Source organism: Vulpes lagopus, chromosome 16 (genome assembly GCF_018345385.1).
Source record: "Vulpes lagopus strain Blue_001 chromosome 16, ASM1834538v1, whole genome shotgun sequence".
NCBI classification, from domain to species: Eukaryota; Metazoa; Chordata; class Mammalia; order Carnivora; family Canidae; genus Vulpes; species Vulpes lagopus.
In genome coordinates, this window is record NC_054839.1 from 30,508,055 (window position 1) to 30,530,557 (window position 22,503).

The 22,503-nt window shown below is 40.3% G+C and overlaps 1 protein-coding gene across 2 annotated transcripts in view; it reads right to left on the reverse strand.

The window, feature by feature from the left end:
* The window catches only part of SLAIN1 (SLAIN motif family member 1), a 58,416-nt gene extending 40,824 nt beyond the window's left edge, over nt 1-17,592 (reverse strand). For both annotated transcript variants that reach the window (XM_041731366.1, XM_041731365.1), the window contains exons 1-2: nt 16,728-17,592; nt 3,087-3,226 (exon numbers count right to left, since the gene is read on the reverse strand). In XM_041731366.1, the coding sequence (XP_041587300.1) occupies nt 3,087-3,226; nt 16,728-17,350 (763 nt within the window). In that variant the 5' untranslated portion in view covers nt 17,351-17,592. The remainder of the gene's footprint in view (nt 1-3,086; nt 3,227-16,727) is intronic.
* Between the last annotated feature and the right edge of the window lie 4,911 nt (nt 17,593-22,503).

Below are 22,503 nucleotides of genomic sequence, written 5' to 3' on the forward strand. Positions count from 1 at the left end.
GAGCAGCAGTTCAGAGCATACTAGGTGGTCAGAGGGCAGTACCAGCAGGAACAATTCAAACATAAAGGGAAATAAAACCCTTGGTGGATTTGTACATCTAACTGCACTGAAGTTGGTTTATTTGGAGAGACTGGAGGTAAATTAATGGCAAAAACCAAAACAGCATGTAAGTGTCTTTTCACAATTAGCTCTAGGAAAAACAAAAGGTTAGATGAAAAAAGAAACATAACGATAAAACACGGCATGGCTGAGATGGGATTATGTCTGTTGTAATCAATATGAATGCATCCCCAAATTGGTAAAAAGCTACATGGGAAGATGTGCAAAGAAAAAGAGTAAGGGGAAAAGAGTGTTCAAAGAATTAAACCTTCACCATCCAAAGCAAGAAGTTGACAAGTCAAGCCATGGCTGCAAAGGTATGGGAATTTAATGGGATAGAGAGCAAAACCAAAACAAATACAACATCTGGGTAATCAAATGGGCATGAGAGATGGGGTAGCAATCTACTATTTTCCTTATAATACCCATAAGACTAATACTTTATAAACTGTAGACAAATTGCCTTATGAATATAAGTTACATTTCTTTTTCTTCTTTTTTTTTTTTTAAGAGCTTATTTATTTAAGATAGGAGTGAGACAGAGAGAATAGGAGCCAGGAGGCAGAGGGAGAGGGAAAAGCAGGCTCCCCACTGAGCAGGGACCCCGATCTGGGGCTCAATCCAAGGACTCTGGGATTATTTCCTAAGCCTAAAGCAGATGATTCACCGACTGAGCCACCCAGGTGCCCAAAATATAAGTTAAATTTCAAAAAAATTTCATCTGAAGAACAACCTATGGTAGACAGTGACTTCTTATCTCATGAAGAGATTAGAGAACAAAAGCATTTAATCTCACAGCAAAAGAGGATTTAGACTTAGATACAAATTTTGCAAAACACTAAGGTAGGTTTTGAAAAGCTAGTTCTCTGCTTAAACTCTTACATGAAATTTAAATACATTATGAATAAAACTACAGCACATCAATTCATGTCTTCACAACCTTACCATTCTGCTTCAGCCCCTTGTCAATGAAAGGAAATTAGATAATTGGGCACTTGGTCTCAAATCTCAAAAGCAGCCACCAGTAAGGATTAAATTAAATTTAACAAAGCCTCTATTTTTTTAAATCAACTTTATATATAAATCTACCTTGTGTGCAAATGAAGCAGGGGTCGCAAACTATGGTCTGGGTGACCCCAATACAGCTCACCCCAGTTCTGTAATACCTACCAGCTAAGAATGGCTTTTATGGGTTTGCGTTTTTTTAATGGTTAAGAAACAGAAAAATCAAAAGAATATATTTTGTGACACCTAGAAAAAAAATCATAGAATTTAAATCTCAGTGTCTAACAGATAAAGAGTTATTGGAACACAGCTTTGTTTATTAACGTTTGCATCTATGGCTACTTTTTATTGATGGTAGAGAATGTATGGCCTGCAAAGCCTAAAATACTTGCTATCAGGTCCTTTTCAGAAAAAATGTGTTGACCCTGAACTAAATGATTCTAGTTCTATCTGAATTTCATTTGAATTTTACTTCAAATGAAACTGAGCCAAATTCATAAATAAAAATTTCCATATAAAGAGTCCTTGAATCAAGAACCTTAGAGACCGTCTATACAACCTTTAAAAAGTCCAGAGGCATTTAATGGTTTGCTTAGGGGTCAGTTGGGTAAATGGGAATAGGATCAAGGCTGGAGTCCACTGACTCACATGGCTGCTCTCTTTGATAAGCATCTGTTGCCAAAGTTTTAACCCTAGTGCTACACCTTTGTTCCTATTTCCACCCTTCAACTTATTACTAAATCACTTATTTTGTTTTAGTTAAAATGTTAATATAACGTGCCTTTTAATTTGAGTTTCCCAAATATTTAAGACAAATTTCTGTTGATATTTACTTAGGACTGTGCCAAAAAAAAAGCATTGAACATTGGTGAAAGACAGTCTTTCAGGTCAGGGAGACCCAGCTTCTGGCTCTGCCTCTGGGGTTTTGCTCTGGGCCCAATAATCCTCTGAACTTCTTTCAACCTCACCTGTCTCTTCTCTAAAAGTGAGTATAGTACCTAGCTCAGAGGAGTGTGGTTAGACTGAATAAAATAAAGAACTGAATATAATGACTGTCACAGAATTCAGAGCTCAAAAAAATGTCACCTATTATATACTGTCTCATGTCCAGATTTTGATTATCCCTGAAGAGCTTCACAGGTAGTGTTCTGAAACTTCACTGTGTGTAACAATCACACTGGTGAACTTGTCAGTGCAAATCCCCATGGCCCTACTTGCAGCTACTCTGGTTGTTTAATCTGGAAAAGGAAGGAATCTGCATTTCCAAGTTCAAGTGTGACTTGGATACAAGTAGTCCATGGAATGGAAACAGTGCTCCTAGATAGAAAAAGATACTGAGAGGTTAAGAGATGAGCAAAAACCTAAGTAATCACCGCCTTAATCAAACATAAAATGGCAAGGAGCTAAGGACTGCTAATTCCTTTGGCTGCTTTTCCTTCCACAACAGTCCTAATTTTTTTTTCTTTAAACTTATGTTGGGCCCCATAAGTCAATAAATGTCATATACAATATAAAGATTATTTCCCAGTTTATAAAGGTTAGGACTTGCAGTTATACAACCAACTAAGTATTTATGGAACTCAAAAAGGTCAATACTCAGGTCCCAAAGAAACTTCAGTTTTCCTTCTTGGAATTCAGTCACACCACCTGTTACTATCCCCAGAGAATTTAAGGCTGAAGGATTTTACCTTCCGGTATATCTGCAAATAGAAAGAAAAAAAAAAACACAGAAAAATAATATGTATTCCTACCTTTTGGTACAAACTGAAACAAGCTAAGAATATGGCTAAAAACAAGCATGAAAATAAATATATTCTACATTGAGAAACCCTGGTGCGGAAGGATTGTGAAGCAAATCGCATGCAATCACTGCACCTTTGGGGAAGGCTTTTCCATTGAAGTGTCAGTTCCAAAACCAGCAACGAAAACAGAATTAATAGTGGCAAGAGTTTGAGAGCATAAATGTACAGGTTCGAAATTACCTTGCTCCAGTCTAAAGCACAGGGAACGCCTTGCTGCTTCCATCTCTGGAGTCGGGTTATCTAGGACGTGTCTACACCACTGCAAAGGGCTCAGGGATTTCTCTGATGATGTGAATGTCTTTGAAGAGCCAACGTATAACCTTAAAAAAAGAAATCTACATTATAGGTTTATATAGGTTTATAGAGATGACCTCTCTTCTAGGGAAAACAACATGTATTTAACAGTTTCTATGGAAACAACTCACATTGGATTGCTTCAAATATCGAAATTATTTCTTAACAGGCAAATAAACCCAAATAAAATGTGATGATTTCTATAGCCTGGTGGGAAGGGGGACTTCAAGAAACTATGGAACTATGTCCCAGAGTCAGACATCAGAGGCTTTTGTTACTGAACTAGCCTTGAACGAGTACGTGACAATCTGACTACCTCACTTGCACTGGTAGAAATGAACTCTTTCATCTGTCTCTTTAGTAACAGAATCTTAGACAAACTGGGCAAATGTGTGTAAACATGACCTAGCAAACAAGGCAAATTGTATGTGCTTTTTAAAAATATCAGTCTAAAAATAAGTGAAAGTCTGTTGATTCTCTCAGCCCTTAAATAATCAGATATCCCCTCCTTGCCACATCTCAAATCCAAACTAAACTTGCTATGTGCCTCTTTCTCACGAGAGCCAAACAGCTTCCAAAGATATGTTTAAGGAAAAATTTGCTTTCAGTATCTGTACCTTTACACAGCAATGGGTAGAATTCAAAATAACCACCAACTTTAAGTTAAAGATTTTCTCTCTGACACACGGCGCTAAGGTAAACTATAGAATATTTTTAGGGTTGTACAAAAAAGGTTCAGCTTTCTAGCTGACTAAAAAAGGAAGAGAAAAAATTTTAATCACTGCTTCTAGTAATTAACCTTTATTTATAAACCTGTATTATCATTGCAAATCACTTTAAAGTAATACTCCTTTAAACAAAGCTACCATGATTCTAATGAGTATGTATTCTTGAAATACCATAACTTCATTATTTATTCTTATACCATTACAGTCGGGACCCCTACCTGTCAAAATAATTCCTCAGTTACCCAAGATGGTTAGGAAATAGTATAGACCAGAGCGTGGCAAACTTTTTCTATTAAGGGTCAGCTAGTAAATATTTAGGTTTTGTGGGCCACACAGTCACTGTCACAACCCCTCAATTCTATTATGGCAGCCCCCAAAGTATCATAGATAGTATGTATTGTAAGTAGGGCTGTATTACTATAAACTATTTACAGATACTGAAACTTGAATTTCCCATAATTTTCAATGTCATGAAATAGTATTCTTTTGGAGGTTTTTTCAGTCATTTAAAAATGTACAAATCTAGCTGTCCAGCCATACAAATCATGCAGCAGGGCCAACTTGGCTCTAAGACACAGTTTGCTAACTTCTGTTACAGATGCATATTCTAAAATATCTTTTAATCGATTCAGTGGTAAACCTAATACACCATTCTTCCCTTAGTTTGCCCCCACAGTCCTCCCTTCATCAGGAGAATACTGATTAATTAAAAATTCTTATTCCTGGGCTCACTTCAGTCTACTATGACAAGATTAATACCTATATAAATATATAAATCCATCCTTTCCACCCTCACCCCTGAAGAGTACAGTACTAGGTAGCTCACTCCAGTTATCCAAAGGCTAGTCTAAGTCAGCTGTTCTCAATCTTTGGTACATCAAAATCTCTCAACGGGCTTGTTAAAACACAAATTGCTAACCCCTGATTGCAGGCAGGTCTAATCTACCCAACTCAGAAGGTTTGGAATGTGGCCAAAGAATTTGAATGTCTACCAAGTTTCCAGGTGATGCTGGTACTGCTGTCTGGAGACTTCACCTGGAGACAGATGCACTGGGCTAAACCAATTAAGTAATTCTATCATTCCTGTTTGCCCCCCCTGTTTTAGGCAAAGGCTCTGGATACAATTCTAGCCAATAAAAACTAAGGGGAAATATTCTGATGGGCAAGTTTCTCCTTATTTTTAAAGTAGTCAGAAGGGACTCAATTATATGCTGTCTCCAACAGATGCACTTGAAATATAACCACACAGGTTAAAAGTAAAAGGATATAAAAGCAAAACCCACAACAAAAAGTCTAGGCCCAAAAGGTTTCACTGCTGAATTCTACCAAATATCACACAGAAAAGAAATTGAAGACCAATATCCTTCATGAATGTAGAAGCAAAAATCTGGATATTTTAGCAAATTGAGTCCAACCATATACAAAAGGGATACTTCATCATTAGTAAGTGGGGTTTATCTCAGGAATGAAAGGTTGGCTTAACATTCAATCAGTGTAGCTTAACATAGGAAAGGCATATAAGAATCTCAACAACACAGAAAAGCCCTCCACAGCACAGCAAAGCCTGATAAAAGAATAGAAAGTAACACCTTTGATCTGAATAAAGACATTTACAAAAATAGCATTAACAGTGAAATATTGAACCCTTTTCCCCTAACATCAGGAACAAAACAAGGACTAGAGGTTCTAGCTACTGCAATCATGCAATAAAAACATTTAGACTGGAAGTGAGTAGTCAATCTATCTTTATTCACAGATTACATGATCATCTATGTAAAAAATCGGAGGAAACTACAAAAAAGATACTAAAACTGATAAGAAAGTTTAGGAAAAAGACTATAGCATACGAGATCAAAATACAAAAGTTAACTGCAATTCTATATTAGCAACAATCAGTATTTTTGAAATTTCACTTCCCATTTACAATAGCATAAAAACATAAGATGCCTAAGATAAATCTGATACAGGATGTCAAGCCCCTATATGCTAAGAACTACAACACATTCTGAGAGAAACTACAAAAGATATAAATGGAAAGACAGACTATGTTTCACGGTTCAGAAGACTAAATACTGTTAAGATGTCAGTTATCCCTAAATTTATCTATTTAGCAAAATCCCAAAAGTTCAGTAAGCTTCTTGAAGAAATATGAAAGCTGATTCTAAAATTCATATGGAAATGCACAGCCCTGACATAAATCAGCCACTAAATTAGTCAACTATGGAATAGTCTAAACTACCTTTAAAAAACAATGAAGTTGGAGAGTTATCCTTGATTGAGACATATTACAAAGCTATAATAGTGGAGACAGTTTAGTATGACAAAGATAATATAGATCAATGGGGAAACAAGATGCTCTAGAACTACATGCATGCGGAAAACTGATTCTTAAGTATAAAGGTCAATGAAGAAAAGATAGTCTTTTGAGCAAATCGTGCTGAAACAAATGGATATCCAAATACAAAAAATAAATTTTGACCCATACTTTACATAATATCCAAGTTAACTCAAAACAGATTTCCAAAAATGTAAAACCTAGAACTACAAATTTTTAAAAGAAACCATGGGCAAAGTCTTTGTGTTCTTAGGTTGGCAAGTACTTCTTAGATACAATTTCTTAGATGGAAAGTATGATCCATAAAAGAAAAATTTATCAATTTGAATTCGATAAAATAAAAATGACAACTTTGCTTTTTGAAAGAGAATAAATGATAAACCATAGATTGGGTAAAAATATTTGCAAATCACATATCTGATCAAAAAGACATGTATGTAGAATATACATAAAAACTCTGCAAACTCAATAATCTAATTTTTAAAAATGTACAGAAGATTTGAACAGACATTTCGCCAAAGAAAATCTATGAATGGCAAACATTTGGAAAATATGCTCATCATCTGTCATTAAAAAAATGCAAGCAGAACCACTATGAGGTACTACCACATATCTACTAGAGTGGCTAAAATTAAAGACTGGCTGTTGGGACGCCTGGGTGGCTCAGCGGTTGAGCATCTGCCTTGGGCTCAGGGCGTGATCCCAGAGTCTGAGGATCAAGTCCCACATCGGGCTCCCTGTGTGAAGCCTGCTTCTTCCTCTGCCTATGTCTCTGCCTCTCTCTGTGTCTCATGAATAAATAAAATCTTAAAAAAAAAAAAAAACTGGCCATGACTAGTATGAGGAGGTACAACTGAACCTCTCACACAGTATTAGTGGAAATGTGAAACAGCATAACCAGTTGGGGAAAGATTTTGGCAGCTTCCTAAAAAGTTAACATACACCTCCTCTCTGTTCCAGCCTCTCAACAGCCATTAAGTATTTATTCAAAAGAGATGAATGCATGTGTCCCCACAAAGACTTATTTGTAATAGCCAAAACTTGAAAACAGCCAAGATGTTCATAAAAGACGTATGAATAATAATAAAAAAAAACATTGCTACATCCATGCAATCTAACAGTTCTCACAATATGAAGGACTGAATTGATTCATGTAACAACACAGATGAATTTCAAAATAATTATCTTGAGTATAAGAAGCCAGACCAAAAACAAATGAAAAACAGTACATACTATGTAACTTCATAGGTATGAGAATATAGAAAACACAAACTACTCTAGACTCACAGAAAGCAGACCAGTGGTTGGCTGCCTTGACAGGAAGTAGGCAGGAGCCAGAGAAACTGGGAGCATTAAGGTGTTCGCTCCCTTGATTGTGGTGATGGTCTTATGGGTGTGTATATATGTCAAGACCTGCATATTTTAATATACACAGCTTATACTTCATTTATGCGTCAATAAGGCTAAAAAAAATTCACAACACAGGAAGTGTTTTCTATCCTTGAATGTTCTTGAGACTTGAGTAGCCATTCAAGGTGAAACAACAAGCAGGTGCCACAGCCTTGACACAAATGAGCCAGTAAATTGTCAACTGTGGAATTTTATTTTGCCAGGGTGGAGGGAGGGGCGAGGGATAATCTTAAACAGACTCCATGCTCAGTGTGGAGCCCGACACAGGGCTCAATCTCTCAACCCTGAGATCATGACCTGAGTCAAAATCAAGACTCAGAGGGACACCTGGGTGGCTCAGTGGTTGAGCGTCTACCTTCGGCTCAGGGCATGATTCTGGAGACCCTCTTCCTGTGTCTCTGCCTCTCTCTGTCTCTCATAAATGAATAAATAAAATATTTTTTTTTAAAAAAAATCAAGAGTCAGATGCTTAACTGAGTGAGCCACCCAAGTACCCCTTTTTTATTTTATTTATTTATTTTTTTTTAGAGAGGAAATGGAACTTCTCTTTCAACAGCTTTAATAAGTTATCCCACCTTTTTATACGTGCAAAAACTCATGTCACTGCCTGAGTCTCTGCTTACACTCAAATCCCTCTCAGCTGCCACTTGAAGTTACTGTGTGAAACACTGTTCTGCTCATTACCTCTAGCATCATAAGAACTGCTCATATCCTCCATTAGAAGACTTCTACCCACCATGTTAACTCAGGATTTTAGGTACTCTCACCACTTGGATTTTTTTGCTGGTAGTTTTTGTGGGGCTTTTTTTTTTTTCTTTTTTTTTTTTTTTTTTTTTTTGCTTATAGGGTAATTCTATAAAAAGATTTCCTTAATTCCTTAGGACCTATGTAATATAGTTCTTTCATTTGACCATACAGCCTTGTAGCATATTCAAAAGCAGTGCTCACTCCCACCACCTCTTCTCCATCACAACCTAATGCCAGAGGCTGACCCAGAAGCTGACTTCAGGCACATCAAATTTAGCTAAAGGTAAGATTAAGTACTTTACTGAACCAGAGAAATGAAATGAAGTCTACATGTTGACTGGTTAAAACCCTAGTCCCACTTTCTCTTTACATTCCTAGAATTGACTGCCTTACTTATAGCTCCCAGGAGTACAGAAGTTTGTGTCTAGAGACAGATTAACCCAAGAGAAGACCTAGAAAAACTGAAACTTGAACTGGGTACCCATCCAATCACTTGGTAAAAAGCATCACTATGCAGAACTTTAGATCAACTTCAATACCTACCCCCTTGGGATATAAGCAGATAATCAGTAACACGAGATACTTAGAATATTCCTTTTACATTAGAAGCCTGAGTCTAAAAGTAGAGGGGGGGGAAATGAGAAAACAATGCAGAGAACTGAAGAAAAACCCAAGACAACCATACTTGGTATCATCAGATAAAATGTTACATTCACAAAAAAATATTTAAAAAGAAAGTTTCTTCATTCTTGGGAAATGGAACTATTTCAGCAGAACAAAAAATGCAATGAGTTTGGAAGACCAAGTTTAAGAAATTTCCCAAATGCAAAACAAAGACACAGACTGACAATGACAGAAGGCATTAAAAAATTAAATTTGCACCAAGTAAGCCTACATCTGATTATCACAGGTTCTAAAACATACACATATACACATGCACACATGCAGAGAGAAGCTTATTTTTAAAAGGGGGCAGAAAATTCGAGAATTGAAGGCAGGCCATTGAGTTCTAAAGTGAGAACACCCACAAATGTCCAGTACAACAGAGTCCCATACCAAGGTACAACAAGACATTTTAGAAAACTAGGGATAAAGAAAACTAAAAAAGCCAAGAAGGATTAGGTATCCAAATAACAGTGTACTTCAAAGTCTAAAACATGGTAAAAATTAGAACAAAATGGAACAATGCCTTCAAACATAAGAGAAAGTGACTTAGGCTTTTTATACCCAGCCCAACTATGAACCTTTTATGAGGATAAAGACATTTTTAAATAAGCAGGAGTTCACAGTGTACTTCTCATACATATGTTCTTTCTCAGAAAACTACTGGAGGCTGTGCCCCACCTACTAGAATAACTGAAAGATGAAGATAAAGAATCTTAAAAATGAGAGGTCCTACATAAGCAAGAAACCTAAGGAATTCCCATTAACACAGCACTGTGCATGCAGCCTAATAAGTAAAGACTGGAGCAATGGGCTTAAGAGTTCCAGGAGGGATGAAATTACAAAATAAATTTTTTAAAACAGATTTAAGAGACTGTCAAATATGTATGACCTTATCAAGGAATTTATGGCTCCAGTAGAGTATTTGAAAAATTAGTTATAGGGATTAAAGAAATTGAAGGGGGAAAAGAAAGGCCATTACTAACTCTTGGAGGGAAAAGAGGAATTAGAGGGAAATAAATGTAACATAGGATTAACAGGGCTCAGTTAACAACTGTTATAATATAGGTGTTACATAGGATTTACTATAAAAATTATGAAAACCATTATGAAAAAGGAAGATCTGGTGGTTTGGCAGTGAGGAGAAGAAAGCTTTGTCTTCATCTTCCAAAACAAGTCTACAGATGTCTAAGATCATGTAGTACAAGTGACTGTTCAGAAATAAAGAGCAAAAGAAACAGTATCAAGTGATAGGAATGATGGAAGGGCTGCTGCTTTCTGTAAAGATCCTTGCTGCTTACGTCCTATTAATTGCATTACTTTGATACGACTTTAGAAGCACTGTGCAAATGTATGGTAAGACAAATGATCTTTTTCAGAGTCAGTCTCCAAACAATGTACCCTTGATAGCCTACTATGAGCCTACTATTTCTATGGTGAGGCCTAGGGCTGGATCTGAAGAAAGAAGAAAAAAAGCAGACAGTGATGATGTAGCTCCAAAATCAGACAAGCAAGGTAAAACTTCTATTTCTCCTCAATGGTCTCAATCTTCCAAAAAGTCACCAAAATCACCTTATTTATTGTTATTACAATATCCTATTTTGCCATCATTAATACAATATTCCTGCTGACTTACAAACTGCTCTTTCAACTTCTGTAGTTCTACTAATTAAAGTATATTTGAATCTGGCAAGATAGAAGAAAAACCTTCATCCAAAACTTGAGAATTCTTCAAATATTAGAAAAGCTATCTTTTAAAATGTCACACTATTTTTCTTTGACTTTGCTTCAATAACTTCCAAAGGCATGTGGCTAGAAGGGATTAGCTTTCTCATAGAACCTCTTCCTTTCCATACATTTCACATTCTGGATGCCCTCACTTAATACAAGTGCTAATACTGGGAGGACAGGAAACCACAAAGCCCGCTATAACAACAACAACCTGGGTGCTTCAAAAGAAGTTATTATAACTATCTAGAAAAAAAAATCAGTTATTCTCAAGTAAATGTTTGGCTCGAACATCATCCTTCGGATAATAAAAAAATGATACGGCAAATACATCTCTTTTACAGACCTATCACTGAGAAAGAATACATGCAATTTTCAGACATGTAATTCAAGAGCCTTCAATCATCATAAGTTCCATTTTAAGGAAAGTTAAGATATCAGCCCTAATAAGCTCAATCAATCGTTAGTCAAACTGAAGTGTTTGATTAACCAGCACCTGCTAGGGTCACACTGGTCAGCCACTGCAAAGTAATCTTACCACCACTAAGCTATTAAAAGGACACATGAAGTCCAAATTTGAGTTATGGAACTGTCCTCCAGCAGACTCTCTCTCCCGCCCCACAGTCAGAGCTAGATTCTATTTCGGTGTCTCACTGCAGGGTTTCTCGAGGACCTCAGCACATACTTCGCTCAACTCTGTTTGCCTCTAGAAAACACTGTGGTTTTCAATTAGCATTTGTCAGAAACTGAAGCACCCTCTGGTCTTTTCACTGAAAATCAATTATGGAAAAAAAAAAAACAGTTTAGGTGGTCTAATTTAGCTGTGCCATATGTATAGTACAAGGTGTTCAGCAGTTTTGATGAAGAATTGGCAAGGATTTAGCCAACTGCCCGGGGCCTTGGTGTGACACATGAAAGATAAATATCTCATTCATTAAATTTTCCTTAGTTTGTACATATCACCCTTTTCCCCTTATATAATTTTGAACTTTTCTCCTGTCCTTTCCAATTGGGCAAGTTCAAAATCTCTGCCACATCCCTTTTATATAAGTCTCAATATTCTTCTGACACTCCACTAAAATAAAAGCCCTATATGGGGCTGTATTTTATGTTGACTGGCGTATTTTTATCTTGACATTTTCTGAATATAGAATTGTCTTCCTGATTGAGGTGTGCAAGACTGCGCTTTCCCCAGTGCTACCCTATCTTCAAGAGTTTTTGCTTTTTCCACCTGCTTTCCCCAAGACCATTTTGCTTTTCCACCTGTTTTCCCCAAGACCATTGTGCTTTCAAAAGATGTAAAATGCCATTTTTCTATCTGTGACCATAACACACAAATACATTTGCCATGCCTACCCAGGGCACACACATGTAAAATGAAATAAGTTTAATCAAGACAAATTCGTATTGTAGGATATGATGCATTCTGATTTTATATCCTGCTGCTCTTTTTTTAAAAAACAAAGAGATGCTGGACAATCCACTAAAAAGACTATAGCATGCTAATGGTCATAACCAAGCTCAGGAAAAATATCAGTGGTGTAAACACTTCTGAATCTGTCTGAACAATCTGAACTGTGGTCTTAATCTTTGAATAAAAAACTGGAGGAGCTATGCAAGTCACTTCACCTCAGAGCTTCAATCCCTCAATCATGCAATAGAGGAGCTGAAACGGGTCATGGAAAGGTCTAGTATGCAGTTAACAACTCACTGCTCCCCTTGCAACTTTACACTAATCTGATTTCTCTTCCGGATACCCTGGTGCTTGCCAGCCTAGGAACATTGAGGCAGTGATCTTGAAAACCTCCTTCCATACAGACTGGCAAATCATCCAGCCACATATTCCAGGCATGCATCAAAATTTCAATCCTTGGGGGACACCTGGGTAGCTCAGTGGTTGAGCATCTGCCTTTGGCTCAGGGCCTGATCCCAGATTCCCGGGATCAAATCCCATATTGGGCTCCTTGCATGGAGCCTGCTTCTCCTCCCTCTCCATGTCTCTCTGCCTGTGTCTCTCATAAATAAATAAATAAATAAATAAATAAATAAATAAATAAATAAATAAATAAATAAAATCTTTAAAAATTTTTCAATCCTTGGAGCTTATTTGCTCCCGATATTGAGATTCTCCCCTTTACTTTCTAGCCTAATGGCATTCTAGAGAGTTAAGGCCATCAAATTAGTAGCATTACTGAAGAATCCATATAGCAGAATGCGAAGTTTACTACGGGATTATAACTGGACTGAAGGTTATAGGGGCACCTGGGTAGCTCAGTCGGTTAAGCGTCCGACTCTTGATTTTGAGCCCTGCATCAGGCTCCCTGCTCAATAGGGAATCTGCTGGAGATTCTCTGCCTCTCCCTTGACCCCTCTCAGCTCATATGCATGCTTTCCCTCCAAAATAAATAAATCTTAAAAAAAAAAAAAATTAGGGTTCTGGAACCACAGTCTAATTTTCTGAGGCATTTAATTCTAGCAGCCCAGTGCTAAGATTAAAGCAAAATTAAATAATTTAATTTCAATTGAGATAAATATTTAAAATGAAACAACTGTTTCAAAGCTTTTCATCAAAATGAAAAGAGGAACACCACCATCCTTCTCACATTGTTTTTTTGTAAACAGAAGATACTTAGGGGTGAAATAACTGTTTGGAAAAAAGACTTAAGAGACCTGATTGTTCATTAATGAGCTATCATCAAGCAAATATTGATTTTACAATTCACTGTTTTCCTTCTACACCTAATTCTTGAGCCAAGGGTTATCCAGATTTTTTTTTTTTTTTAGATTTTATTTATGTATTCATGAGAGACACAGAGAGAGAGAGAGGCAGAAACACAGGCAAAGGGAAAAGCAGGCTCCATGCGGGGAGCCTGAAGTGGGACTCGATCCTGGGTCTCCAGGATCACGCCCTGGGCTGAAGGCGGCGCTAAACCGCTGAACCACCCGGGCTGCCCCCTATCCAGATTGTTAATAAAAGGTGAAGAAGTATAATTTAAGTATAAAGTATATAAGTATAATACTCCAAGGTTTGTAGAAAAAAATGAGTAACATGAAAGAACTTCTAGAATGTTTTCTTTCCTGAAAATAAGACATCTTAATGGGAAGGACTATTCTAAATAATCAAGAACCAGTTTTCTTTAGCCCATTAGAATGAAGTCACAATAAAAATGCATGAAAAATTACAGGCAAGACAGTTAACAGTAAGCTGTTCCTTACTACTGTTACTTCAACAATGCAATTGTTACAGGGAGACAAAGATGTCCAAGATGTATTCAGTGAAAGATTAAAAAAAAAAAAAACTGCTGTGTATATATTTGTTTAATTATATTTTTATCTTGAAGAATCTACAGCATGTTAATTGTGAAACTCTGAAACGTGGTAGTGAATTGAAGAAAAGAAGGAAGACTCCTATGACTTCATACTCCTATCTGTGGGGATCTTTTTTCTTCCAGTGTGAAAATGTAAAACTATTTTTAAATACTTTTTTTAAATAATCAGGTACATATTATCTACTACAGTCGTTTAACAGAGGAAATAAAAAATAAGTTGCCTCCCTGCAAACATGTTAGGCAATCCAAATGAAAAGCACTTTTGAGACTATACAAGTGCATACATAGTATGCAGTGATGAAGGAACATCAGAGAGCTTTGCAAGCATTAATAAGTGGGTTAAACTTTGAGAATTAGACCTGTTATTTGTGCAAGAGGCCAAGGTATTGCAATACAAAAATATTTTGATTTATAAGATGCTAAGACAAAGTTTTCTGTAAATCAGGAGTCCTTAAAATGTTTTAATTACATCCCACCTAAGAGTAATGACGCCTCCATTTTTCCACATGGAATTCTAATCCTATGTCTGTTTTGAAAAAGATAGGCCATAAAACAATGTGCCACTTGTCTGTAGAAACATCTGTAAAGCGTCAAGGCATTGATTTATGTACTCCCCTAAATAGCTGATGAGTGAAATTAGTAGAACCTGCTATACTTTACATTCACTTCAAACCATCCAAAGTGCTAACAAAGTAATCCCACAGAGCAGGCCATTTTTTTCCCCAAAGTTATTTCAATACTATTTTGACAAAAAACAAACTACAAAAGAAAAGCCTACATATCAAAATTCTAGCTGTAGTTGGTCAATAGGCAGAAGTCCATTCAATGGAAGAAAATACTACTATATTAGCTATGTATATACTACCCCATTTGAATACACTTCCAAAATAATAAGCATATCATAATACGTTTAAAAATGCTAGCACTTTTAACGTACAGGATTGATGCCCATCAAAAACACAAACAAGTTTCCTTCTACCATTTAAGTACATATTTCCAGAAAAGGCCAAGTGGGAACTAAATCAATGTAACGTAATTAGAAAGCAACATATGGGCTTAGAGTTATTATAACCTAAGAACGACCAACATGAGAGCATTTTTCTAGTGCCATGTTCAGGCTGAAACTGAGTTTACAATACAGCCTGGGCTTCACAAAAAACAAAGGTATAATCTCTAAAGAACGGCTTATAAGGCTCCCAAAAGTGGGGAGTTGTTTTGGTTTTTACAACTTGAGCTACCAGCACAGCTGCCTGCCAACAGGGAGAGTACTGAGGAGGAGGAAGATGCTTTATGCAGCTCCATATACGTTTCGATTCTGCAATTCAAACCAATTAATGTACTTTGCAGTCAGGAGCTCTACGTATATGGAACACCACAGGTCTCAACAGAAAACCACTAAGATTCTCCGTTTCCCATTCCTCCGTGTGAGATCATGCAACAGGACCACAGAGAAAGTGAGGGAAATCCAGCCTCCTCGAGCAGGAAGAACCCGAGATAAAAGGAGGACTCCACCTCTTCTTCCTGCCACAGCTACTTAAAGGTGAAAGCTGTGCATTTTCCCTGCGGGAATCAAAGTTCCACTTTCTGAGGCTTCTACTCATCTTCCCATGTCCCACTACCCCTAGGAGATGGAGGAAAGCAAATGAAGCAACCAAGAGAAGTAGGTCACGAAAGGAACTTACTCCATGAGGACGTAGGGTAAAAATACTAAGGTAATCGGACCCTCCCCCTCAAAGTTAGTCACTGATGGAGAGAAGAGCTAACCAGATTTCCAGTGAAATGCTGCTGCCAGCCACAGGTTCTTAGATAACCAACTTAGTTTCTAAAAAAACAATAATGATTATAATTATAATAATAAAGTTTCTCTAGTCTCCCTTTTCTTCAATCAACAGTTCGATTTTAAAAAAAAAAAGAAAATTAAAAAAAATAAAATAAAAATTAAAAAAAAGAAAATTAAAGAAAGATCCTTGGTTTCGAAGTAAAGTGTCTTCAAGCTGCCCACCCCCCCCATCCTCTGGAAAAGCCCCCATCTTTGACACCATTACAGACAGGGGAGCCAGTGAGGGCAGCACCTCTCAAAAAGGCTAGTCAGGCCGTGAAATGAGAGGCGGTCCAGGAAGACGCAGCGAACGGGGACATGCGACCGCACGGCTCGGACTGCAGGAACCAGTCTCCGAGGAGGTCCGCCTGGGAGCGAAGGCCGGAGGCCAACCCTCCCCACCCCCCGTGCCTCCCCCCAAAAATGATGGGGCGGGCGGGAACTGGGCCGAGTAACAACAAGGAGGCACCGGTTCTTCGGCGGATGCCCCCACGGAGCTGGGGGCCGCGGCCGCAGCCGCAGGGGGGCGCGGACCCGCGGAGGCGGAGCCGGAGCGGCCCGGCTGGTTCACCCCCGGCGGGGCCAGCCCCAGCGGCGAGAAGCACGTTTCCGCCCTCGGGAGAGGCCGCGGCTCCTCGCGGACCTGGGCACCTGCCCGGCCACCGCGTCCGGGGGCGACCGCGAGCCCCCCGCTGCCCCGCCCACGCCCACCCCGCTCCCGGGCCTCCGAGGCCGGCCCCCGGGGGAGGCAGCGGAGCTCGGCAATACCAGGTGCAGTCGTCCTCGTCCCGCCAGGCGGCCACGCTCTCCAGGTCCAGCGGCTCCACCTCGTCCAGCAGCGTCGGCGGCGGCGAGGGCGGCGCGGGCGGCGCGGGGGCTCCCCCCGGCGGCGTCCCCGCGCCCCCCGGCTCCGGCCCGCCGCCGCCCGCGCCGAAGAAGCCCGCCGCCGGCTTGAAGTAGACGAAGGGCGCCTCGGGGGGCTGTGCCAGGCTGCAGAGCAGGGAGGGTGCCGGGCTGGGCAGGCAGAAGGCGCCCGGGAACGCGGGGCTGGAGGCGCCGCCGCCGCCGCCCCCGGCGCCCAGCGCCAGCCCGAGCCCCAGGCCCCCCGAGGCGGCGGCGGCGGCGGCGGCGGCCGGGGGGCTCCGGGGACCCAACGGGCTGCAGGCCCCGGCGGGCGGCGGCGCGGCGGGCGGCGGCGGCGGCGGCAGCAGCAGCAGGTGCGGGGCGGCGGCCGCGCTCGCCGCCCGGCTCCGCAGCTGCTCGTTCTGCTTCTCCAGCTTGCGCACCAGCTCCTGCAGCTTCTTCACCTCCAGCTCTGCGTTCACCACCGGCCCGGAGCCCGCTCCGGAGCCGCCCCCTGTGGAGGCGCATTTCACCTGCTCCGCCATCATCGTGGGCCCCGGGGGCGCCGCGGCCGCGGGGGGCGGGGGCGGGGGCTGGGGCGGGGTACGCGCCGCCGCGCCGGCTCCTCGGGCCGCGGGGAGGCTACGGCTCCTTCCCTGCCGCCCCGGCCCGAGGCGCCGACCACGCTGGGGCAGGAGCCGAGCCGGCTGCTCGCATCAGCACCGGGGCCCAGCCTCCGGCCGAGGCAGCCGCCGCCAAACGGCTCTGCACATGCTCAGAGCGGCCTCCGGTCCCCAGGGCGGCGCGGCGGCTCCGGGTTTTAGCCGCGGCCCCGGGGCGGGGCGGGGCGCGAACGCCGGGTGGGCGGGGCCGGCGGAGGACCTGCGGCGGGAGGAGGCGCCCCCCTGCGCCCGACCCCAGGTGCCTGATTGGGCCCGGCCCGCGCTTTCCCGCCGGAGGCGCTTCCGCAGCTGTGCCGAGCGCCCGCGGCGCGGGTGGGCGAGCCCGGGTTCCCGGCGCCCGCAGCAGGTGCCTGCCCAACGGCCTTAGCCCTGGCCCGGGGCCCACGAAGCCCGCGGAGAACCCGAGGGCCAGGCACGTTACCCCGGGGGCTGGGAAGTGAAAACGTGGAGCAGAACGACTCTGAGGCAATGCTATTAATCCACTAATCGGTAATACAGAAACAAAATGGTGGGAGCCAGGAGGCCGGGGAGAAAGAAGACGTCCTTCCAGGACAGAGGCCAGCTGCTGAAGCGCCCAGGGCGTTAGCTTCCTCTAGAGCCGTCCATCTCCAGGGATTCCGTGCCCACCAGTCCCGTCGTGGTAAAGCAAGAGCAGTTTCCGAGCCGTGCATCAAACAAAAGGTCTTGGAGCGCTTCACTGTTCCAGACCCGATTCTAAGAGTGGACCATCAAGCAGTGAACAGGACAAGCGAAAGTCATTATAGGCGAAACATGAGTAAAATTGCATAGTGCTCCATCTCTTTAATAATTTACAAGCTATTAGGTCAGACTTACGGGGTGGAAGGGAACCGAGGAAAACAAAACCTCTGTCCCAGTATCCCTGACCTCACCTGCAAGCGTGCTCTTCTTACATCTTTTGGAAATTACTGGCAAATCTGCTTTGGGGGGCAGGGGGAGGCTTTCGGGTAGAAGAATTGAATCCAGTTTCATCCCATTAATATTGACTTTGAACTGTGAGTGCTTGACACACTCAGAGAGAAGTCTGCACCACTGGTTCTCATCCTCAGATGATATGCTATCTAGTGAGAATCCCTGCTCGGGGACTTTACATGCCAATCTTTGTGACAATGTACCACATCCCTCTGGTGCTGCTAGCACGTTGTATCCTTGGTTTTGGATATGGCTCTGTGCCCTCCTGCTCTGAAACACTTGTGTCTTCTCAGTTATCAGTTGGTATCTGTGGCTTCTGCAGAGGGTGGGTGCTCTGCGTTTAACTCGCATGGTGAGAGCTTCCCTAAATTAAAGAAGTTATGTGTGAAAACTACCCTGACCCTTCCTATCCGGAGTTGCAAGCTTACTGGACCACCGCTTGACCACCTGTATCACCTTTCCAAGTTTTGGTCTATCTTCTCGATATTCGGGTGACTACTAAAACCTGGAGAAGTGGAATAATACTACTGAAAGTCCTAAGTAAAGAATCTATTGAAGGATTTTTCCCGCATGCTCAGTGGCAGATGCGGGTAGCAGTATCCCTGCAACACAAAGAAAGGGAGACAACAGGCATAATGAGAACAAAGAGCTGCTGGGTTCCACATTAGCAAGAGAAATTGGGAATAGGCACATGAAAGTGAAGACGGCACGAATTCGGAGGTAAAGAAAAGCAGTTATTTGACTACAAAATTTATATACTCTAGAGAAGCAGTAAAATAAATAGCCTGCTCCTCCCCCATTTGCCCAATACGGGCTGTAGAATACATCCAGGCAACCAGTAGTCAAGTCTTAGAACTGTGTTTTCTAAGTCACAATTATTAAATAACAAACTTAGTGTTTAAAAAGTAAGCATTCATTGGAATTTAGACCTAGGATAGAGATGACACATCCTGCCCCAAATTTCTCTTCTTCATTCTTCTTTTGGAAAGACAAATTTGCCCTCTTCCTGTTTTAAAAAGTATGAAATGATTTATGTCTAGAGAAATGTTAAATAATTGCTTTTCCTTCCTATTAAAGCACCTCTTTTTTCTCCCCTTCTGTGAACTACTCGTGTACACATACCAGAGACACTCAGGATGTATACACAGATTTTAATTTGGTATCCCCAGGATGCCTGTCTCTTTAACACATGATTAAAGAGGTTGATGGTGTCAAGGTTTTAATTAAGCAGTCTTGATTTTTTATTTTGATGCAAATTTGCAAAGCTTTGTGTTGTGAAAGAAATTGCACACATAGCTGCTCCGATATAAATTATTTTTATTTTAAATGAAATCTATGATTTCTGAGGTTTATGAACTATGAAAGCACAGGTCTCATTAAGGACTTTGCTTTAAGAATGCATTTGAAGTACCATAAACTGCTAAGAAACATCCATAGTGATCACACATTCAAAACCAGATGAATAAACGCAAATTTCTCTGTTGTTTCCCATTCCTTACACTTCAGAACTATGGTCACTAGGTCACTCTAGTGAACTTTAAGGGAGAAGATAACTTATTTTGATTTGTATGTTCACATATACTTCTAACAGTGTCTATGGACATCAAATCGACCTAGCCACAGAATTGCAAAGGCAGCATAGTTTCCTTGAGTTTGTAAATCTAATTCTCTGAGGAAATCTAGAAACAGCTTGTCACTATCCTAGTTTTACAGATGACCTAACAAGGTTAGGCTACTTGCCCAAATTCAGGCATGAAAACAATGGCAGTTCTCAGCAGTTTCTAGTGGTCCAACCACCCTTCTCCTTACACCTTTGTCTTAGGGTAAAAGTCCTCTAAGAGTAAACCCCATAGATTTTAAATGTAGATTTTCCATCAGTGCAATGGACATACCCAAATATGAGCACTGTATTTGTCATGTTGGTAGATCCAATTACTGCAAGAAGAGAAAAACACCTAATGTGTTAAACTAAGATCAAAGATCCCCAACTGTATTTTTGAGTTTATTCAGACTAGAGTGTTTGATTTTGTTTGCCTCTTAATGAAGATTCATGTTTGTCCATACTGAATAGACTTGAATACTGTGGGTCCCCACTGCCCTGGTGCGGCACCTAGCACAGTGTCTAGCACATAGCAAAGACACATTGAAGTTTTTTTTAGAATGAATTAATAAATAAATAAATCCCCAAGTTTTAACTGGAATTTAGACAAAAACATAAGTAGTTATTTCCATAAGCCTCATTTATCATGTGGTAACAACATGGAAGGATTAGAAGGCTGTTTGCAACCCCATAATAATTGATTATTTCACATCTAATCCAATTAAAAGCTAGAAACATACTTGCTGCTTCCAATGTGTGCATTTTAATGGAAGGGGATAATGCAGAGAGAAAACAAAAACACATGAAGCCACAATTTATATAAATAAGCCCTATGTGGATTGCTCCATTCAAACCCCACCCAGCCCTACCACTCAAATTCATGCCAATAACCCATGTAATTATACCCTGTAAAGTCACGTATAGTAGTAGTTATAACAGTAATAATGATAATACTTCTGTTTATAAGGCAAGCTATATTTGTCAGAGCCCTCTTTAATAAACATTTATTACATGTCTATTATGTTCAAGTCACAATGCCAGATGATTTTTAGACGTGAGTAAGACAGTGTCTCCACCACCAAGGCCTTATCTAGTTGGAGAAAGAAGCACATCAGTAATTAACTATGGTACAAGACTTAGTGTGTTAAGTGTCAGACAAAAATACAAGTCAGCAACATAGGGAGTGCCCAAGAAGGGGCAATTAATTTTAGCTAAAAAAATTTAGGAAGAGGTTATGTAGAAAGTGAGTATTATTTTATTTGGTTCTGTTTATCAAGCTGTGGGGCATTGGGGCAAGTACTGTGACATTCATCTATCAGACAGGATATAGGACGTATCAAAGCAACAATAGAACTAGGATTCGGCACCCATCTCTATTTTCTAGTCAATATTGTTTCCTCTTTGGTCATTTTTTTTTTTTTTTTTTGCTTTTGTAAATACCTCACCTATCTACTACTCCCATTAAAATGGAACTTTTTACAATTTACCTCAATAGTACCAATTGATGCTTACTAATTAACAGTGGCTGTTCTAAACCCTTTACTGGCATTAACTCATTTAATCATCAAACAACCCTTTGAGGTAGTTACTGTTATTATTCCTGTTTTATAAGTGAGGAACCTGAGGCACAGAGAGGTCTAACTCTCCTACCCAGGCAGTAAGCAGCAGAACCAATATTTGAAGCTAGGCAGTCTGGCTTTCAGAGTCCGGGTTTATAAAATATAGTATTTCCCTTTCAGTCTTAGGCAGCACATATCAGAATACCCTGCTCTAGTCTCAGTGGCTTATCAATAAAAACCATGGACTAATGCAAAATCAATAGCAAGGACTGTCTTGAACAAAGTCTGATCCATTAATAAGCAAATATTACTAGAATTTAAAAAGCCACCAAGCACAGATTAGAAAACAGTAGGTTTCCAAGATCAACAAAGTTGCCAGTGCTGGTACAACATTTCTAACAGTACAATGGCTATTCATTCACAGCTTATTTCTGCACAGATGACAAAACAGCATTCATTGTCACTGCTTTGTCTTGCGTTTCTAGCCATTTAGCTTCTTCAAATGTCAATAACACTCTTAAGAATACTCAAAAGAAACAATGTCACAGCCTTTGTCCAATTTGAACAGATTTAAAATCTTTAATGATTTTAAAGTTCAAAAATGAAAAAAGAAATTCAGAAACTTTTTCAAAATTTGAAACTTTTTTTACCCGCAACAAGTTTTTCTCTTCTTAAAAATGAGTGTGTGAGATAACTTAAAACTTGAAGAATAATATCATACTTAGAAGCGTCTTTCTTTTTTTTTTTCAAAATTTCTTAACTTTATAAGAGAAAAATAAATCTCATATGACTTCAATCTCGCTGGCAAAAATTGGTACTTATCCTATCATCACACTGGTATCTACCCTAGAGCTTTTGAAAGTATTTCAGTTTAGAACAATCTATTTTCTTGTTTTCCTCAAATGTTTCTGTCATCATAAAAGGCAATA